This window comes from Osmia bicornis, chromosome 16 (genome assembly GCF_907164935.1).
Source record: "Osmia bicornis bicornis chromosome 16, iOsmBic2.1, whole genome shotgun sequence".
Classification (NCBI taxonomy): Eukaryota; Metazoa; Arthropoda; class Insecta; order Hymenoptera; family Megachilidae; genus Osmia; species Osmia bicornis.
This window is the reverse complement of record NC_060231.1, coordinates 3,046,248-3,068,578: the sequence shown is the minus strand read 5'-3', so window position 1 is coordinate 3,068,578 and position 22,331 is coordinate 3,046,248. Positions and strand designations below refer to the sequence as shown.

The following is a 22,331-nucleotide window of genomic DNA, read 5'->3' as shown; positions in this document are numbered from 1 at the left end:
GAACATCTATGGTGTGGCCTACACCTGACTGCAGGTGGAGATTTATCATAAAAATGCCATCTGCTTATTTTCATTTCTTCAGAAAACTGTGGTAGCTTTACTACAATTACATCTTTCAATTCATTTTCTTCAAGTTTAACCTTCTTTCATAAATTTCCAAGCATTTCCAATATTGTTTGGAACCAGGAATCTGATAAATAATGAAGGTATTTTGTCTCTGTCCTTAAAATTAAACCTCAACCTGCGTCAGGATCCTGGACAAGAGCTAAAATGTCCTTCAGCACTTACTTTTTCAGCCAAACTCTCCAAGGTCTTTGGATATCCACGCTCATAGGGCTGGAAATGTTGAGTTGTAGAGGGTTTTGGCTGATGTGTGATCACAGGAGGCGGCGGTGGTTGGTAGGACCAGTGTCCTTCCGGTCTGGAATTATAGTATAGGTCACCGTTGCTAGATCCTAGATCCTGACTGGAACCTAGGCCCGTTAGACCCAGTCTCGACCGGGAAGGCAGCATTTCACGACCGTCACCGCGTCTACGATTACCATCCCTGAAAATAAAACAATTTGTTTCAATCTTCTCCCAGATTTTCAAGAAATCTTACAATGACACATTGAAGTGATCTTTTTGGTAGAAACAATTAATGGCTGTTGACACTTTAATTGTTCCTTCAGACCAAAATCAAGTTGAAATTAAAATAGACTGCTCCAAGTGTCATGTTGGGTCAATTAAGGTCTATCACACCTTTCTCTTGCTATTGATTATTGGACCACTGTAGCTTTTAGATTTCTTCAAATTTCATTGGAATTTATATACCTGACGTGATTGCTCGTTGCATGATCACTCTCGTCCTCGTTCAGCTCCCTTTTGATCACTACGACCGGCGGTGCTTTGTGCTCGGCCTGACGGCTGTGGGACACCGGCTGATGCTGGCCGTGCCTCGTCGCCAGAACGAGCCTCCTGGGTATCGACATGATGATCACCACGTCGTCCAAGCTCATGTGAGTCACATCTACCAGATTCACCGCAAGGATCTCGTCCCCAACCTAATTGAAGAAATAAAATAATAATCCTTGTGATATCAGATATCAAAGTAAGCACAACTTTGACCCCATTTTACAGGTGCACTTGATAGGAGCGTAAGTGCAAGGAAAGTGAATCACAGTTTGATAGAAAAATCAGTGGACCGAATGTACCATCATATCCCAGAAGAATAACTCCAATAAATCCTGATCCCAAATTGGTCTTGCTTCCAGCAGCAGTGGCAATTAAGTGGATAGAGGAGGAAGCGGAGGGAAGAGGGAAGAAACGGTGCTCACCTTAAGGCAACCGCTGTTGTAGACAGCGGTCTCCAGGGCTATCCTCGAGATAAAGACGCCATCGTTCCTGTCGACCCCGTTCCCTTCGCGTATGTAGAGCCCCAGCGTTTGCCCTGGCCTTTTAATTATTTCAACGAAGTGGATGGGGTGCTTCGGATCCTGTAACACCATGGACAAAAATATCATCAAGATCTCTCTATTTCCAGGTTCTTTAAAGAAGAAATAAGAGAATTGTGTTAGATGATTATCATTTCCATGTGTTTAAGGACAATTTTTGCAATTTTCAGTATTATTATAATATGAGAGGCAGTAGAGCAATCGATGGATGTGAAGAAGTTAATTGAAGGATTTGGAAAGCAGCTTGCACAGCTACACACCTGCATCGCAATGAACTTCTTCGCTGCCTCGGACGCCTGTCTGCCCATTTGCCGTGGCTCGATGACCCGGACGACCATCTCGCCCCTTCGTTCGACAGCTTCAAGGGCCGCTGCTGTCGAGGCGTCATGATCGTTTTCGACGGTCTCGATCTGCTTGAAGATCTCCGTACTGATCCCGCTCACCTGCAACGACAGGTCCTTTCACTTCAACAAGTGCATCCTGAACTTTTTAAACCTAACAATCCATGAAACTATTCCAGCACATCCCCTGTACACACAGTTTTGTTGCTGGAACAGTTTCATGGAGAAGAAGAATACATGTTTCCAATGTGATTTTTCTTCCCTCTGTTAATTCTGTTTTTATCTGTGATCTGACCGGGTTCTATGAGACCCAACGGGGTACCAAAGACTTTTATACAATAGCAGCGAAGAGGAATGTCGTTGAAGTTAGTACCTTCCTGAAGTCTCCCTGAATAACCATGGGGGGTGGCTCCTTGGGGCGCAACTGGTTGGCAGGTGCTTGCCTTCCAGGACTTGCGCTGATGTCTGTCACTTCCCCCCGGCCCTCCTGCAACAAAATTAACGCTAATTAGTACCATGTTTCCCTTCTGTCTTTTACAACCGTTTGACAATCTCCCAGAGCCTAAGAAGAAATACTGTCATGATATGTTTAACGACTGATCGAGTAAGTATTTTTCATTGCTGTTGCATGACCTTTGCCATTAATTTTTTATATCAAGATCAATAAGTATTATTTTTATCACACCTTTGTACACAACGGTGTATCGTTCGACAATGAAAATTTGCATACCAGCACAGGTAATACCTAATCTGTACAATTTTATAATCTTCAAGCATGAAGAGGTTTTAATAAAAAATCAAGCCGAGATTAAAAAGTTCAACAAAGTAGGCTGAACGAGGTTGTTGCACGCGATATTCAATCAGCGGGCCGATTAGAGGGTCGTTAAAATTGCAAACACCTTCCAACTGATTCTGTATTGTATAACAAGGAACAATCAGAGATGCACGAGCTTAAAGGATCCGTTAGGAATAGAAATTTTCTTGTTCGGTCGCCATAAAAAGCCAGATAACAATCAGTCGTGCAAACAAGCAGGGTTGCGATTTTCTTTTCCTCTTCATGCTCTGTTAATCTGAAATTGGACAACGTTACTAAATTACAGGCTGCTGGTGGATTTAATTGACATGCAGATATTGGTTGCTTTAAGGACAAAATTAGCCTATGTTAGTTTTCTGACCAGAATACATTCTCAAATTTAGCACATTGTAACAAGAATAGAAAGTAGTACAATTCTCACAGAATTACTACAAGGTTTGTACATCCTTTAAGAGAGGATCACTTTCTACCAATTATTTTCTATAGTGCAGAATTAAAATTCTTGAAGAGAAATGAATTGCTCTTCACTCTTCACTTCAACAAGGAATACTTCATATTAATAACTAAGTCTTCTCCAGAATGAACGTCATTCTTCCTCAAAAGACACTTCACAATGATATCTATCAAATAGCTCCAATTCTCTGCATCCTAAGCCTGATAAGTCTCCTTCAGCTAATCTGGGTATGCAGTGTGTATGTGAAGTATTATGCAGTTGTCTGATAACACTCATTAAGAATAAGAAGCAATACCTCAGAACTATTGTCAGAAAAGCTGCTTTACTGATTTCTAGCTTTAGATGACATTGTTTCCTTACTTCTATCCTGAGTAGTAGTTACATCTTCAATCTTTTAGCTGTTTAAATCTGAAACTTATTAAATATTTTAAGCTTTCCAATATGTTTGTCACAAATTCCTAATTTTAATGATCATCAAAGCATTTGTTGATTTATAATACCAAGACCACATTGCCCTCATTGATTCCTAGCACTGTAATGCTTCAAGTTTCAATACATTTATTGGATCACCAGCATCCACCTCAACAGAAGCTCCACGATTAGGACGTGGTCCTAAGTAAAGTGATCCCCCAGCTCGGTTCCAAGGAAGCAACCAAAATGAGCCACGTGAGGCGCGGATACAATGAAACTGATGCACACTGGTACAATCTACAGCCGGTCTTATCGCAGGAGAGTATGGAAACGCACCCCGTGGAGGCATGTGAAGAGGACGAGCCACGCGGTGGATCCGCACATCCGGTCGCACAGGGACAATAAAGACATCCACACTTGCGCGGCCGATTTGCAACCCCTTTTGTTCGAGGTGTCCTCGGGAAACCCAGCGGCGAGCTCCTCACCCTTCGAGCCTTCTGCGCCCCTCTCCAATGCCGTTTCCTGTGTCCAGGATCGTTCCTCTTTACGTTTGTCGACCTCACCATCCGTTCTCAGCCCAGTGGTAGCAAGTTTCGTGCCAGTACCCGTATCCATGCGTTCTCGTGCACAGGCTTCAAGGATCGGAGGAACGTGAACTAAGAGAGAGAAAGAGAGAGAGAGAACCGCCGGGACCAGGGCCGGTACGCCCTTCCTGTTTCGCTCACCCTTCTGACCTTAATTGACTAATTATCGTGGCCAATGGACACCACGCGACTCGAACAACCGACTGGCCACGCGACACGGTAACGCGGATTACCTTACGGGAGAAGAAGCAGCCCGAGCCACCCCTGTCGCACATCCTCGCCTACCCCATGCTGGCTAATATGGCGGGAAGGAGCACTCTCAGGAGCGTACGAGGCGGCGCCTGCGCCCCCTCGTTTACGACGACGCCGGGGTACGGAGTGTGGGTGAGTATCGACCCGGCGTGACGTCACCTCTACACCACACTCTCTCCCCCCTTGCCACCTTTCGTCCCTCCCCGTCGCTCCCGTTGATTCTCGGTTACTCTGCCTTCCTTTTCCTCTCTTCTTTATCTCTGTGGTCGGCGATATCGTTCTCTCCCTCTTCGGTATACCTGTGCTGCTTTCCACCCTGTCTACGATTTTACGTTTGCTGTGTACTCCCTCTCTCTCTCTCTCCTTGCTTCGTGTTTCTTCAGCAATAGGATTCCTTGATTTTAATGCCTTCGCTGATGTCGATCAGAAGGTAGCTGATATGTTCAGGATGCACTCCGAGTCCCGTGTAATTAGACCATTGAAGGGTCTGCATTGAAAGGTCTTCGGGTATAAGAAATTCTCTGCCGGTACAATTGGTGGTTTGATGAAAACATGGGACAGTGTAGGAGTCTGTGCAATGTACTGCGATACCGAAGATTAGTTAATTGCGTATTTCATCATCAATAAGCTTCCACTTCATGTTCATCATCTTCGACTATCAATATCCCTTTGTTCAACCGTCCTTCCCTCCGGTTCTTCATTTCTCATGATTTCTCACAGGGAATCCCCCCCCAGGACTTCGTATATTTGTCTCCCGTTTAGCCTGATTTTCTTATAACTTGAAATCCTTCCCATCGATCTTCCATGTTTTTACTTGCGACCCATTTTGCCTACTCGAGATCATTCATTTTATATTTCATATTCTATCCTATAATTGCAACCGCTTGGATCCTGACATCCTCAACAACGTGATACCATGTTCTTTTCCTTGATCCTGTTTTATGTATCTAAGCCCTAAACCGTTTCCCTCTGAAAGGCTTCGCACAGCCAGCCCCAGTGGTACATGTTTCAAATAGAAGTTGATGGTGAACACCTACATTTGTCTGCCCATTTTTTTATTTGGACAAGTGGGATGGAGGCACCATATAGCGTGAGGCTTCTCCTGTACCTTCATTGTGCATCAAGACACTGACTGGTGGCAATGGTGTTTGACGTTGTAGCTGCTAAAGCCATTTCACACTCCAAGGGAGAGAAGGGAGGTTCTCTACTTGCCCGAACGTCGCACTCCATGAACTTAACCCGCCTCCCATAAACCTTATTTAGTTAGTGTGCTTTGCTAGTGGATCTTGGGTTCTTGAGATTGGTCCAGCCTGTGTGCTGGCTGCTTTTATCTAATTATCCCTTCAGAGGGAAATTTCAATGGCGAAGATAGAAATTTCTTGGCGACCGGTTGGTTAGGCATTCCATTGTACGTGTGATGTGATTTTAACTGAGCCTGGTTGGAACTCTGCGAAGGGGAAAAAGGAAAGAAGAGTACAGGGTCTGATAGAGGACTCGTAAGGTTACCTGGATACTTTTCAGCCGAGTTCATTCATTTTTTTTTTCATCTGCATCTTTGCAAATTTGTCATTGCATTTCTATTAACAAGTTAAATTTCACTGAAAGGTGGAAATGTGGAGTCTAGTGGCTGAGAAAAAGAAGACATGGGTAAGCGATGCTGCAGTTGAAGGTTCTTGAAATTTTCGGCACTTGTCTATTCCCTTTTTCTCCTCTCCTCACGAGGGTAGTTTGTATTGTGACCCGGAGTGCTTTCAGTTCACTTCTTTCGCTTCTCTTCTTGCTACTCTTTCATTCGCTCCGATGTTCCTTCGCTTATTTAGCCACTTTATCTACTGCTTTGCTCAATAGTTGCCTATTTTCTTCTTATTTATATGTTTGTTTTCCTCTTGAGGACTTTTTTTCTATTCTTCTTCATTTTCTACTGCAATAATTGATTTTTCTTTTACATATGAACTTTTATTTCTTTATTCATTAAAATTGGACTGAATACCTCTAATTTCTTTTTCAATTTTTTAGTCATCCCTAAGCATCCTCCTTTATTCAGCTATCTTCACACCCCTTTAACCTTGCATTTTCATCACATTTATCATCATAAGTTAAGCTTTGCTCAATAGTATCCTATTTTTTTCTTATTCATATGTTTGTTTTCCTCTTGAAGAATTTTCTATTCTTCTTCATCTTGTATTGCAATAATTGATTTTTCTATTACATATAAACTTCCATTTCTTTATTCATTAAAATTGGACTGAATACCTCCAATTTCTTTTTCAATAATTATCCATATTTTTCAATTTCTTAATCATCCCTAAGCATCCTCCTTTATTCAGCTATCTTCACCTTATATTTTCATCACAGTTACCTTCATAATTTCCCATTTCTTTTCTTTTACCTCTCTAACCTCCAATTTCTCCTAACCAACCCTAACTCTCAGTGCCTTTTCTATTGTTCTTCATCTTATACTGCAATAATTAATTTTTCTTTTACATATAAACTTCCATTTCTTTATTCATTAAACTTGGACTGAATATCTCTCATTTCTTCTTTAATAATTATCCATATTTTTTAACTTTTTAATCATCCCCAAGCATCCTCCTTTATTCAGCTATCTTCACACCTCTTCCACCTTACATTTTCATCACAGTTACCCTCATAATTTCCCATTTCTCCTCTTCTAACCTCTCTAATCTCCGATTTCTCCTAACCAGCCCTAACTCTCAGTACCTTCTCCTTGTTCATCCACTTATTTATCTCTTCACCGCGTCTCGCCTCCAAGCCCTACAAACCTCGCCACGATGAAACTCGACGTCTGAACCGTGGTTGGGAGGTGTAACGATTCGTACGCCGTAGCACGTAGTGACGTTACCCGTGATGGGGGTTGGCGATGGTGGTAACGATGGTGTTGGAGGTGTCTAGTAGCTTCAAGCTACTGCGGAGCACCTTAATAGCGCATGCAGACTCCAGATTAACGTCCTAAGCATTCAAATTACACTTTTTAGAGCCTTCTTCAAACTGGATGCCATCCATGATAATATTCAAACTTTCTTCATTGAGCCATGGCAATATAGTGGCAACCCTATGGGGAGTAAATTATTGTACATGGCACTGAGAGCCCAAATACCGGTGGATTGATTTGGGGCATCAAAAATTGTCATTATTTTTATATTCTTCCATTTTGATGAAAAGAAGAAATACCAATCGTTCCTTTTTTACATCCAGGTTCAAAATGAACACGTCAGCCTGCTTTCAGACTTTCCCTCCCAAACATCAAGGACCTTATTCAGCCGGTATTAGGCAAATTATTTCGCGAGCAATTAATTCGAATGGGGCCACTTTTCTGTGGCAGGTCGGCGCGGTATTAGAACGTGGTGCTGTTTCATTGAGTTTCGAACGAAATTGCGGGGCGCAAGCGTGGCGACCTTTCGCCTGAATTTTACGCTGGTGTCCTGACCCGTGTCGGGCCACCCTCGTGGATCCTCTCGTTTCGCGTTGTTTCAACGTTTTAACGCAATTAACGCGTTCGCTCGGCTCGTCGTTGCCAATCGTTAAATCGCCAATTGATTCGACGACGATTTTCAACCAGTCCGTCGATCTTCCTCTGATAAGCGACACCAACGTTATCGCTATTGCCTCCATTTGCCATTGGGGTTTTACGATCATTATACAAAATTATATGATTTCATACATAAAACCATTGAGAATTCCATTAAGTATTACTTTTGTCAGTAAGTCAAAGAATTCCTAATATGACTGATGGATTCCTATTGAAATTCAAGCGTCACCCATGTATGGGTGACGTGGCGCTCAGGGTGTTAATGTTACAGTTGTGGCTGGATAGTCTGACCTGATTTCATGACAGAAAAGTTTTGCTAAACAACGCTTATGACACGTCAATTTTTAACTTAAAGTTCAGTGAAAATAACCGCGTAATTGCTTCGTCGATATTCTTAATAGAAGATGAGTTGTTCGCTGGAACAGACATAGTCGCCGAACGAGAATGAAGAGAGAAGAGATTTATCTTCCGACGGTCCCTGTGCAGGGGCCGGGTTTAAACGCAGCGTGAAGCGCTAAATGAATTACTTTCGTAGCTTCAAGTGGCCATTTCGCGTGCGGAGAAGTGGGCAGACCACGGGGAACCAAGAGGAGGCCGGTTAAGAGTCGAAAAACGAGGACGAAGAGCGAAGGGTTGGCCTAACGTCGAAAACGTGTCCCGCTGTGCTCGATTCGGAAGACGGCCGATTTAACGTGGTTCTTGTTTCAATTTGGCACAGCTCCATCAGCCACCACCGTACAACTTTCCTCCTCCCGGGATGAAATCCACTGGCGAGTGGCTTTTATGAAAAACGATTTGGAACGCCTTCCAACAAGTTTCGAAGTTTTATAACGTTAATAGTAGATGCTGAAAATATTTGATGTTCAAGACATTAAGCAAAAAACATTGCAATAGCTTTGATTAATGATTTTGATATAACACATTGGTATTGTGGCACAATTCTTCCAATTCTTCTCTTACATGTATACTCTCAGAGGAAAAAGTACCTCCAAAAACTAAAAATCCTGTTCATCAATCTTCCCAGTTCCAACGAAGAAGAAGAAATCACCTCGGGCAAGGAGCAGAATCATCCTAGACAAAAGGAGAAGAAAGGACTTAAATTTGGATTCGAAACAATGTAGGGCATCGATAACGTTGAAACGAGAAGTGAAAAAAAATCTCTTAAACCGAGATGGACGAGATCAGGTCGAACGATCAAAACCGTAACGTCCACTGTCCAGTGGGTGAAAAAGAAGAAGAAGAGGTGGCCAAGCGGTGGGGAGAGGCGGGAGGGCGCAGAAAACGTGAAGCCTCGCTACTGCGCGTAGTAGCCCGGAAGTATCAGTAGTAAAACCGTAGTAGCAAGTAGTAAAGGCGTGTACGCAGGCGTACGCACACGTTCGGCATCGTTCGGGGTCGAAAAAATGTGCCGCGGTGGGAGATTCGAGGACGAAAGGGAGCGAGAAGGAGGATCGTTTGCGGTTCGCCGGAAGGAGATCCGCCGACTGAGAGGGTAGGGAGAAGAGAAGCTGGTGGTGGGGGGGTTGAAGAAGAGGCCGGGAGGGGAAGTGGGGACAGACAAGGACATCGATGGCGGGGAGAGAAAACGGTGGGGGGATGTGGTTGATAAAAAGAAGATATAAAAGAAGGGAGGGGGGCGTGTAAGGGAAGAGAAAGAAGCAACGAGTGGAGATGGTGAGAAGAGTAGTACCATATAGATGGGAGGAAGAATAAAAGTAAAGTTGGAGGATGAATTTTGAAATAGACTTATGGGATGCAAAGAGAGGAACGTATATTGTGTACCAAGAGAAACTTGGGGCTTGAAAGAAGGGAGCAGGAGGTAGATTTTCAAAGAAGATATGCGTCGATACAGGAGATATCACAGAGGAAGAAAACATGGTAGCAATATGAATGATCAAACGACACAAATTAGAGGATCTAAGGAAGGATACAAAGAAGAAGACTCAAAGATTCAAGAACAGAAAAATAATCCAACCCTATACACATATACCCGTGCAACAAATACAAAGAAGAAGAAACTAGACAGCAAGAAGAAGAGAAGAAGCAGGTTGGAAAAATTGAGAAACAAGGGGGGGGGGGGAAATCCTGCAATACGATGCTATGGTTAACGCGCCTGCGTCTCGCGATCCTGAACTGGCTCGAACTGAACTGAATTCATCCATTATGTGTGTATGTGTGTACGTGGTATCTCCTATCCTTCTCTGTTAGCCACTGCCTCTCTCAGTCCGGGTGTTTGACCACATTTCCACACCGGGTCTGTGTGTGTGGGCGCGTTTTCCCGGAGGTCGATGCACGCCGGTGTGCGCTCTCTATGTGTCTACCAGGGTATGTGCATATATACGGGCTAGTCCGAGAAGTATGTGGCTCGTATGTATGTATGTATCCAAGTACGGTAGAATACGTGACATATATTGCGCCGGTGTACCGGCTTTTTACCAAGTTAATACGGCGCCTAAGCGAAGCGTTGATTGCAACAAAGCTACGTGTCCAATTTTTCTTTTTTCAACCTCACAGATTTTCACCTGCCGCGATGGATGCTCTCATACCAGGTGAATGGTTTAAGGTAGTTCAAGGCGGTGAGAATGGCACGTCGAAACAGGATTAATGAAACTGCAGTAGTCTCATGAAGGGATTTTTGTAACCCTGAAATTGGAAGTGGTGATGGATACGTCTTAAAGCGTTTCAGATTTAAATCTGATTTCTAGGTAAATTAGTATAACAGGAAATATCATTCTTGTTGCCATTAAATTAGCTCTGATGTTCTCAACTATAAGATGCTATCAAAGAATTTCTCAGAAATTCTTCCACCTTGAGAATGATTAAAATAAAAGGAAATAACCACTTTACTGCTTGCTTTAATTAAAGTTATGAGTTTCACTGAATTTGTTTGCCTGCTCTGCAATCAGATTTAAGCATCTTGCAACGGTAGATGAGAGCATAAAATTTAGGAAAACTCCTGTTTGTGGTCGACACAGCAAGGACTCTGTTATTTGTCTTGTTCCAGTTTCATCAGGCACACATGAGTGTTCCTCCTCAACTGGGTCACTTTTATTGAATGCACAGAATGCTTTTGGGAATTTGATATTGATCCCAAGTATCCTTAAAATGTTAGGAATGTAATATCAAAACTGTTCCATTCAATCTGCTCTAAATCCTTCATTAAACAAAAAATGTCATTCTGTACTTAACTGTAATCCAGTATTTAAATTAATATTCTAATTAGATCACTTAATAAATGATACTTCAAGATAAAATAATACACACTCAATGTCTAAAAATTGCTAGCCGCTCCTTTTTCAAAGCTTGTCTGTGCGGTTTGCAAACGAGCGCTTGTAAAAAAAAAATATGCACCAGCTACGTGTGTACTACGAGTGTGTAGAATAGGCGACATTAATGGTTGGTCTCGAGTGCAGTGGTCATTAAACTTTTGCAATTAGCAAAGTAAATTGCTGGTAACCTTTCGAACTCACAAAAGAGCGACGTTTCCATAAATTAATAACGCGCCTGAGTTCGTCTGGCGAATTGTAATCTTCGACTCGCTGACTAAACTTCTTAAGATTTGTCTGCGAGGAAGATGCGTTCCTGCATAGTGAAAGCTCTTGGAACACCACTGTTAATTATCGCTTCGATAAACTGAAAATTCCGAGGGAAAGTAACGGTCCTCTATGCTAATTAAAGAAAATTAATATCTTCAGGGTGGATCATTTAAACGGAAGACAATTAAGGACATTTCTTCTTTTACTGTTCTGTGATAAGAAGAGCAGTTGCAATACTTTTGAATGGAAATATATCAGAAATAAAAACAATGAATATTTATAAAATAATAAATTACCAGGATACCCCTCTTTGGTCAAGTGTACCGATAAATTTGCAATAAAGATCGCAGAGAATTCCATTCCACCCACCACCTTACAGAAAACGTTTTTCCTCCACAGAGAATTAACATTGTGCTCTATGTACATATATATATATATATCTGCCAGGCTGGCGCACTCTAACGCCTATGTGTGTGTGTCTACTTCTCAAAAGAGTCTCCAGAATGCGACTTCGATAAAAGGAACGCTACGAGTGGGCTTTGAACAGGCCCTGAAGAGAACTTTCGACTCCGGGAGACGGCGAGTCGGTCACTCGGAAGATATCGTTCCGGAATCGGCCACGTTTTCCAAGGCTTTATCGGCCAAGAGAAAAAGCCGCTTATTGGGTAATCCTGCTCGTTCGTGCACAAGCTACGCCTCCATAATCCTATCGAAGGAAAAATACAGTAGTATCTTCTGACTGCTCGATTTCCTTCGCCAGAAAAAAACAAGGGAACCTCTATGGATGATTATTCATACGGGGTTGCCAAAAATCTGGCTGCAAGAGGAATCTGGTTACAATAATCATTTTGTTTTTTCATCTGTCGTAAGATATACGGCACAATGGTTACAACAATCATGGTACTGTGGGGGTTATAAGCGGAGCATGGTGCCATAGGTGTCTTATTCCTGTGATGGCCGCCGTAAGGTGTCGCGCGTGTAACTCCATCCTTTCTCGCAATATCTCGATATCTTGACGATATCCCGGCACCCCCCTTTTTTTACGTGGGGGAAATCTTCCAAAGACACCTCCATCCCCCTAGGGAGGGGCCGGAGGCAGTGCGGGATTTTTACCCGCTAAAACTCCCACGGTGGCCCGCACTAGGACTATAGGGAGGGCCCCGGGACCTCTGAAAAACACACCGGGACCCACTCACCCCTGGCGCCCTGGGCCTTTCCTGTGATGGCCGTAAGGTGTCGCGCGTATAACTATCCTTTCTCGCAAGTGCTCCATCACGGACCTTGTCGATATCCCGGCACCTCTTTTTTTTACGTGAGGGAAATCTTCCAAATACACCTCCATCCCCCTAGGGAGGGCCCGGAGGTAGTGCGGGATTTTTACCAGCTAAAACCCCCACGGTGGCCCGCACTAGGGCTATAGGGAGGGCCTCGGGACCCCACTCCTGGCGCCCTGGGCCTTTCCTGTGATGGCCGTAAGGTGTCGCGCGTATAACTCTATCCTTTCTCGCAAGTGCTCCATCACGGACCTTGTCGATATCCCGGCACCTCTTTTTTTTACGTGAGGGAAATCTTCCAAATACACCTCCATCCCCCTAGGGAGGGCCCGGAGGTAATGCGGGAATTTTACCAGCTAAAACCCCCACGGTGGCCCGCACTGGGGCTATAGGGAGGGCCTCGGGACCCCACTCCTGGCGCCCTGGGCCTTTCCTGTGATGGCCGTAAGGTGTCGCGCGTATAACTCTATCCTTTCTCGCAAGTGCTCCATCACGGACCTTGTCGATATCCCGGCACCTCTTTTTTTTACGTGAGGGAAATCTTCCAAAGACACCTCCATCCCCCTAGGGAGGGCCCGGAGGTAGTGCGGGATTTTTACCCGCTAAAACCCCCGCGATGGCCCGCACTAGCGCTATAGGGAGGACCCCGGGACCTCTGAAGAACACACCGAGACCCCCTCACTCCCGGCGCCCTGAACTTTTCCTGTGATGGCCGTAAGGTGTCGCGCGTGTAACTCCATTCTTTCTCGCAAGCGGTCCATCACGGGCCTTGTATATATAAGATCTGAGAACATAGAACCCAGGCGTATCGGGCAGGGACTGTCCACCTCAGCCCCACTGACGAGTTCTAGTGGACGGTTCCCGAGACGAAACGCCCATAATTTTTCCGCCGGCATCCTACAGTGCAACGATGAATTTTAATAGGAGTTTGTAGAAATTAAATGAAAATTAATTTACGTGGAGCCAGGGTAAAAGTTGCAGCTCGTTGAAAACTATCATGCATGCCTCGTTTCATAGCTGTTCCCAAAATTGTGTAGCTTTTAATGAAAAACATACTTTGGGATTTAATTGTCTGTGCAGGAGAGTGTTAAATTGCAACTTCATTTATTGAAGCTTGCATAAGAAATAATTTCCATTTGGAGAGCAAAGTGGAAAGTTAATTAAACATTGCTGGGCCCTGAAAGCGGAAGAAGTTTCTTTCAAACAGGATCCGTATTCTCGGTTGCAGAGCTTTCCAGGTAGCCAAGCACAGGGAGAGTAGCAATCAAAACGACGTGACGTTGACAAACCAGAAAACGTCGGAGGCTGTGGGCAAATATATCCTAGCGAATATTCGCTCGCCACGGTATAATGATATTTCACGGCGGGCTTTTTCGACTACAAAAGGTTGTTGCTCCCGCTCGCATAAAAATGCACACCGTGTCTGGCCTCCAATAGGAGCCTTGCTGCCTCCAACTTTTCCAATAACTCGCGTGAAAGGATTGCCTTAGCCGGTGTACAGGAAAAGTCGTGTCGCCAAGAATCGGTCAAGGATTAAGCAAAGAATTTTCTGGTCCAATTAGCAGGTGCATCGATACTTTCTGAACTATTTCTGTACAAGCTTTCAATTTATCAATCTGTTATACACATCTGGCTGCAACACAAGTTTTCCTTGTTCCTGGATTCTCTCAGAATTCTTCAATAATTTTATGCGTTAATAGAAAAAAAGTAATGATGAAGAGTGAATATTTAACTCTCTACAGAGATTCTATTTCTGATGGAAATAACGTGTATGTTTCACAGCTAAAAATCCTCTGGAATTCATGTATTTTCCCTCTTGTTTCTTCATTTTACATGCTCGTCGCTCGATTGACCCATAGCATCGCTTTTTACCATGCATATCAAAGATATCGGACACATCATTGCTGCAGCATCAACACACATACATACATAGCAAAAAGCTTGAAATGAAGCGCTTGCAGAGCTCTCTTCAAAGCCGAATATCTGGCCCATTTACAATAAGCAGAGAAATCCATGCAATGTCCAAGCATACTGGAGCCAGTATCAGATTATTCCTGCCACTTCATACTTGTTCTTCCTTTTCGCATTATACAACTTAATGGAAAGGTGGATTTAATCAGTCTATCTGCAAATTTCCAGATGATTCTTTAGCGATGTTTCAATGGAACTTGGAAAATCTTTGGCAAGTATCGAGCACGATAGTTTTCAACTGGAAGAAAATAATCAAAATTGGCCAATAAATTCACAAGAAACCTCTCTATTCGGCTCTAATGCTTTCGTGGAATGTTCGTAGAGATAAAACGATTTAAAAGCGATCTTTAAAAATTAATCGTGCAGTACCCGAACCTCTGTTCGTAGTCACGCGGAACGATTTATAGAGAAGGGTTTACACATGGAATCGAGAGGTACACTCGAGACTCATTCTTCTCGCATGGATTGTTTCGGCGATTGCTGTCACCGATATTTTTCCGCTCGTCGCGCGGACTACATCCCTTTTCCGCTCGATTTTATGGAAAAATTTTTATTCGAAAACAATAATCCCCCACACCGAATCGACGTGTCGATTCTCCACTCCTCTTTTCTCCGAACGGAAGCTGGGGGACATTCGTTTGAAAAATATATTATATATGTTACAGTAAATGTAATAAACTGGTGATTATGTATTTATAATTGCCGGTTATTATACAGAATGTTCGATAACAGGTGGGGGATTTTTTAAGGGGTGATTCTGGGGATCAAAAAAAATTTTTTTTAATGGGACCAACCGGAAGACATACCCTACAAGATGCAAAAGGTTTCGTTCTGATTGGTCCATCCATCTCGGAGTAATCGGTGAACACACACAGAAAAAAAATATATATTCTGATCGAATTGAATAACCTCCTCCTTTTCGAAGAATGGCGGGCACAAGTTTAGAATATGGGACACGGCCCCTGATGACGTCACCTATATATTTTTGTAGCTTATCACACAAGGTGTTCATATATGTAGACCATAAGTGCCACAAATTTTTTTTTAAGTGTCACAATACTTTTTTGTAAAAAGTAAAATTCCAGCCCTTTCTCATCTGTCCCGTTTAAGAGGGGGGTGCCTCCTATTGTAAACAATAGAGAGGGTCGTGGGGGACACATTGGTGGTGATTTCACTTGTAGGAGTCGTGGGAATCGGGAGTTATGGGAGGTCAAAGATCAGGACATTCAAAATTTGTGAATGAAGCATTGATCTTTTTTTTCAACATAATAAGTAACCTTTCTTACAACTTTTTTTTTTTGAGAGGGGTAAATGCCTTACGCACACCGGGCATGTCACTATTCGAATTCTCGAACGGGGTAAACAGTTTTTATATCTTTCCACAATTGTTCGAATGGATCTAATTTCCTCTGTCGCACATCTCTATGCCACAGATAGGTACACAAATGCATTGCCAATTCGTCTTGCTTGTACCCTCTGTTAATGAGGTCATGTTTTAAATGCTTCCAGCTGCCTTCAATCGCTTGGGTGTGGGCTCAGGTCGCAGGATTGACAAATCTTCCCTCACCTTGACGATGAGTGCTGTGATTTACGGTCTTGTGTATATAATTCATGTTCGGTATATTGCAGCCGAATGGCGAAATAGCGTTTGCGGTTTTATTTTCCAGTAATTAACGTTTAAAAATTCGAGTAAAAAGCGCCTAAAACCTGCAACCTGCCCAGCACCGACGACTGAACGTCAGGTCACCAGGGGTCGGTACAGTCATAACCAAGAATCATTGAATAGTGGAAACTTACCTCGTGCTATTCTGTTTCTCGGTACTGCAGCATTTAGTAGCTCTTCTTGGTTATTATTATTATTATTATATTATTATTAAAACCATAGATAGATGTTATAGGTTAGGTTAAGCTATATATTTAAATCCAACCTCCTTACCTAACCTAACCTAATACATCAATAATATTCACTTCTAACTGAGTTTTAATGGACATTTCCACCTTAATTTTTACAAACCTTAGCAGCTGCGCAAACTGGTCGAATTTTGTTAACGTTATGGACTTTTATCACATTCGCAATTACGAGTTGGGAATTATATACACTCGTCGGTTAATTTGATAAATATTCATTAATTTATCACATTTACCAAATTATACGTTATATGCAATTATACATAATCACCGGATTAATTACATTTACCGTAACATATATATGGAAAAAAGAATCATCCATCAATAATTGGTGCTAATTAAATAATTCCGAATACATATCGGTTGAAAGAAAATGGCAAAAGTGGTTGTAAGGGGTTGAAAGAAAGATCAATCTTCAAAACTAGCTTGTCAGAGTCGGCGAGAAGAAAATTTCCAGCGATCCGACAAACGAAGTTAAAAAAAAAAGGGAAGAAGCGATCGCGCGAGGACAAAGGGTGATGCTGCGTAAAGCGAGCGATAAAAGGCGTTTCGAGTGCCTGCTCCTCGGGTGATTAACCGTGGCCTTCCACCGAATCAGCTTTGAAAATGCTCCTGGCGAATGATTTTTAATGAGACCGAATCCGCACAGCCGCCGGTGTCATCCTCGGCAAACAAGAAGTTAGCGAGGAACCTCTCCCTCCTAACTCTTCTCTCTCATTCAGCTCGGTTGCATTGTCTCCGCGATTGCTAGCACCGATCCCACCAGCCCTCTCCTCTTTTTCCAACCCTCCTTTTGACTCCTCGCGTGTCCTCGGGCTCGATGCATCCCTCTATCCTACACACTCCCGTGGGATCTTTTCATGCGTTTTTCGTGGCGAGCCACGGCCACGAGGGCTGCCGGTATCTACAGGAGGGTTAGGCACGAAAAGAAAGGAGGGAGAGAAAAGGCATCGTAACGATCCGACTGCTCCAGTTCCGGTATATGGAACGGTGCGAGAGGGATAATTGCGGCTCGCCTGAAAATCAAAGGGACTTCCGTTTTCGTCCGACATCTCCAACCCTTTCCGCCGTTTTTCGCCCCATTTTTTACCCACCATTCCCCTAGCTCACCCCGTTTCACCCTTCCTTCCGTGTCCATGCCTCGTGTCTCCTTTGTATTCCTCTTTTATTTTTTATTTTTTTTTTTTTTTGTGAAATTATTGGAGCTGCTTTTTAGGGTATTTCAAGTATCAAGGCAGAGGGTGTTTTGCGAAATTGGGTTATTGTTTTACCGATCTGAAATGGATATTTTTTGTTAGAATACTTGGTAATTAATGTTTGCTGATGGAAATGAAAAACTGATCAAGGAGAGTTAACTTTTCTATTTCCTCCAGTGAAATTAAATTGCGAAGACAGAGATACCTTTTTTCCAATCATTGAAATTGATTCATGGGGCATCGATGTACCGTAAATGTACTGACATTTTATCGAGATTAAAAAAATATTCCGCTGTTTTTCTTTCTTTTTTTCTATTGGAGGGAGAGTGATTTGCCAGCAGTAACGCGAGACGCTGTTGAGCCAGCAATAATTAATGGAGCTCACGAGGAAATCGTTCTCACCTTCAGCTTCCTGACTTGACGCTTTCTAATCAGCACTCTCCTCACCGCCACAAAAAGAGTTTCAAGATCCTACTTCATAATTCCACTATTCCTTATCATATTTCATCTGTGCCTCGGATAATTTATCAAGCTTTTCATTTGAACACCTACAAAAGGAAAAGGACTATGTAACAGATAAGTGTAATAAGTGTTTTGTGTTTCAGTTTGAAGAATTCTACGTTCAAAGTAAAAAAAGAATTTGGATTTCACCTACAGCTGCTTCTCCTTTCTATTTCACTTTTTTATTATCTTTCACAATTTTAACTCGAAGAATTCGACCTCTAAAGGAGAGAAAAGTGAGGAAAACTTGGTCATTGATCTACCCCACAGTTGGATCTCCCTGGCTCTGCTCTTTTTCCACTCTGCTCTTCTCTTTCGGTTCGAGCCCTAACGCGACAATTAGTCCTCAATTATGAAACCTCCCTTGTCAGGGTAACGGGTGACCCGGAAAGCAAGGGGTGGCGGAAGGCCGTTTAAGGACGGCGTCACATACTCCCCCCAGCCAGCAGGTTGCTTTCTCTCGAGTGTGTGTCGAGGCTGTGCAGCCGATCGAATGCTTTGTATGCACGCATACTTTTCGTGCCGATGCTAAACCGATGAAGGGTCGCAGCCATCGACATAGGGGACTATCTGCATCCTACAGGCTGCCTCTAAAGTAGCAGACCTTTATCCTCTCTCCATTTTACTTTTTATAACCTAAAAACAAATCCAATTGATGTCAATATTGCATACTCATTAGTGATGTGCGGCCCGACTATTCGGGTCGGTTCGGAAAACATCGGGCGGGCTCGGGCGGGTGTATTAACAAGTAGATACTTACATGAGAGTTGGGTCGCGGTCCGCGGGAGCTCGTCCGAATCTGCCCGACTTTATCCGACCTGCTCGAGCGCGCCCGATTTTTTCCGAGCCCGCCCGATTTTTTCCGAGCCCGCCCGATTTTTTCCGAGCCCGCCCGATTTTTTCCGAACCCGCCCGAGCCCGTAATATCGAGTACCCGCGCAACCCTAATTGATCATATTAATTATAAAAAACAAATTATAGAAGAATTTTACAATTTTTTTTTTTTTTTTTTGATAAGTGTAGACGATTTTTCTTTCTTGATGATCATCGACCAGCGGCGAGGGCAAATGAAAAGGACAGAAAGGCTCACGGAGGCCAGTTGAGAGATAATTAGATATTGATTTCGCATTAGAGTCGCGTTAAGATAGACGGCTATTCATTAACGTGTTATAACGGAAGGGGTCTTCTTCTTCGTTCATTGGCCGATCCATTAAAATCAAAGGATGGTCGAGACCTTCTGCATATTACTCTCTCGTCCAACTTTCCTCCCTTTTTCTCCATTCTTTTGCGTAACCCTTTGAAAAAGCTACCCCTATTGTCTCATTCCGACTGCCTCACCAGGCCAGTTGTGTCCCTGGTGATGAACTCGCGGATCTTGGATGTACCCTTCCTCGTTTTTCATTAAATATTAGCCCTATGCAAAAGTTTCCTTTATCAACCACTGCACTAGGAACCCTGGGTCATTTTCACCCACTCCGTATAATCATTTCTGCGACTAATGGATGATTACTATTATTTGTAAGAAGAACAGTATAATCTGATAGAATTTAAAAATCGTCCATTGATCATTTCCTTTTCTTGTTTTATGGTGACAGAAGGGGGCTGTGGCTAAAAGGAAAGCGACGGAACCTTTTCAAATATTTAGCAAGCATTCATGAATGTCGGCCAATTAACGAGCCAAACTGTGAAAAAAGCTGTGAAAGGACCACGTGTTCTTTATGCGTTTGTGGACAGTTTTTTCTCTTTTGTTTTTTTGTAACATCAAATGAAACTTCTATGAAATACACAAAAGTGGTATTCAAATTGAAAACTAAGTATAGATTGAATTTGAGAAATTTTTCTACATGATGGAGTACGTTAGAAATTTGGGTCACTATTGAATGATTTAGCAACCGACGAGTCAGGTCATATCTATATTTAGCATCCATCGGTTGTACTACAATCCATTTCCAGGATTCCTAGGTCCAAGAATAAAAATCACTTTTAAAGAAATAATCTGTCGATGGTCGAGTGGTTATGGATAAGAATACCCCTCCTGGTTCGTATTCAGTTATTGATTATGCCATTGTGAACAGATCTCTCTTAGAATTTCTCTTTACCCTGATATCGTAGAGCCTAAAACAATATTAATTGTAAGTCTCAAAATCCTAAACATTGTTCCTTCTACTCCTTTCATCATTGAAAAGAAATTCAAGGGCTTGGTGGAATGTTAATTAAACAAAATAGAGGGAAAGAAACGAAATTTCGATGAAATTTACTGATAGAACAACGTAACCAGAGGAGGTGAAGAAAAAGTTTCTCAACGTTTCCGTTCGTTGGAGAGCAGTGTTGCAAACCTCGCTTACAGTCCACCCCCTAAACGACGTCGTTTACTATTTTAATGACGTCATTAGTGGGATTTAAATAAACTTGTCCGCGAGCCACTTGCTCCTGTGGTCTGGCGACAGTTTTATTCCTCGTTACCACCACGTTTGACCACATTTACAGAACCATTACTGCTTTATTTTTCCTCGACTATCATCCTACCACTATTCCCTAGCATTTTCGACCAACATTCATTCACCGAGTTCTTTAAGCCTTAAATTGATACGGTGTAAGTGTTATTTCATCAATTCATGCAATGTTTGCTGCAATTTACTACCAGCCATTTAGTAGTAAACGCATTCATGAAATATTTATGCAGTCTTTTTGTGGCTGAACTTGGACTCTAAGGACGTAAAATAATTACATTCTTTATTTATAAGTTAATAGCTTTTGACCCGTAGAATCCAAAAATATATGTCGTAGCTTTAGGAAAGTAGCGGTTCAAAAGTTATGGTTATGTAAAGTTTCGCGTTTTTAGGTTATTTTACACGTTACTTTGACGCCATGTTGTTTCTATCTATCATTTGATTGGCCCGCAAAGATGAGTATTCAGCGGCCATTTTGGCGGGATAAATCAAATGTTTCATTTGAATTTGTTTCACACGTATTAGGTTAGGTTAGGCTATATATTTAAACCCAATATATGAAATAATTTCTTTCAAGGGACTCTCTTTAAAATATGAGGTTAGTAGATCCTCAGCTTTGCGGGCCAATCAAATGATAGATGGAAGCAACATGGCGTCAAAGTACCGTATAAAATAACCTAAAAACGCGAAACTTTACATACCCATAACTTTTGAACCGCTAATTTCCTAAATCTACGACTTATATTTTTGGATTCTACGTTTCAACAACTATTAAGGGGCAATAATTTTACGTCCTTGGAATCCACAAGTTTAACCTTTTTTATTCAACTTTAAGCCAGGGATGGCCGACCTTTTCAGCAGGGCGAGCCAAATTTCAGAAATAATATTTCCTGCCGGGCCACGCACCTAATTTTTTTTTTGTTAATTAAAGTAAGCAAGCAAGCGTGCTACAGTTTCGACCACATCGTCGCTCATGATGTAATATTCTGTTGGTGCTATATACAATAAAGTTAACATTTATGTTCATTTGACCAAGCTCTGCGGGTCGCTAAATGACTCCCGGGCATGCGGCCCGCGGGCCTTGTGTTGGCCACCCCTGCTTTAAGCTTTAAGTACTATTGCACGATACTTTTATGTGATCAATTTTAGTCAGACCATGAACCGCGCGTTATAACGGCGAAGCGTGAAGTCGGTCGAAACGGGACGGACTTAATAAAGCGTAAACGCGACAGATAATAATGCGAAATAATAGGTTGTGAAATGTTGAGCCGAATGAAACGTTTCCAGGCCGTGGTAGCTCCGGGGGTTGTTTTCGAGGGACAATATAAAAATGACGCGACAGAGCTGCTGCGTACGCCTGACGACGGCGTCTTTTCTTTTCCGTTCTGTCCCCCATTGTCTCGCTTCCCGTTGAACTTGTGCACATGGCTCGCTCTGAAAGGCCGTGTTAGAGATTCTATGCTCGTCAGACGTCAACGTAGAAGGCCGTGATATTTCGCGGTGATCTACTGTCAGTGATAGCCTCGAAGATGTGGGCGTTACAGTTTCAGGAAATGTTTTCAGCTTTTATCTCTTCGTGTGTATGTACACCTCCTTTCGCTACATTTACAACGCGCGAGTAGCTTGAAAATATTGCCTTAATCCTCGCGCTTGCGG

General features: G+C 42.7%; 1 protein-coding gene across 15 annotated transcripts in view; it reads right to left on the bottom strand.

Moving 5' to 3' along the window:
- The window catches only part of LOC114877866 (rho GTPase-activating protein 100F), a 45,161-nt gene that overhangs the window by 9,737 nt on the left and 13,093 nt on the right, over window positions 1–22,331 (bottom strand). For 13 of the 15 annotated variants that reach the window (XR_006830249.1, XR_006830253.1, XR_006830255.1 and 10 more), the window contains 5 exons: window positions 2,148–2,261; window positions 1,694–1,891; window positions 1,317–1,475; window positions 814–1,043; window positions 289–547 (listed from right to left, as the gene is read on the bottom strand). Coding sequence is in view for 8 of the 15 variants with exons in the window: in XM_046289347.1 (XP_046145303.1) it covers window positions 289–547; window positions 814–1,043; window positions 1,317–1,475; window positions 1,694–1,891; window positions 2,148–2,261 (960 nt within the window). In the remaining 7 variants the exon portion in view is untranslated. The remainder of the gene's footprint in view (window positions 1–288; window positions 548–813; window positions 1,044–1,316; window positions 1,476–1,693; window positions 1,892–2,147; window positions 2,262–22,331) is intronic. The other 2 variants (XM_046289351.1, XM_046289353.1) reach the window with 1 other exon arrangement.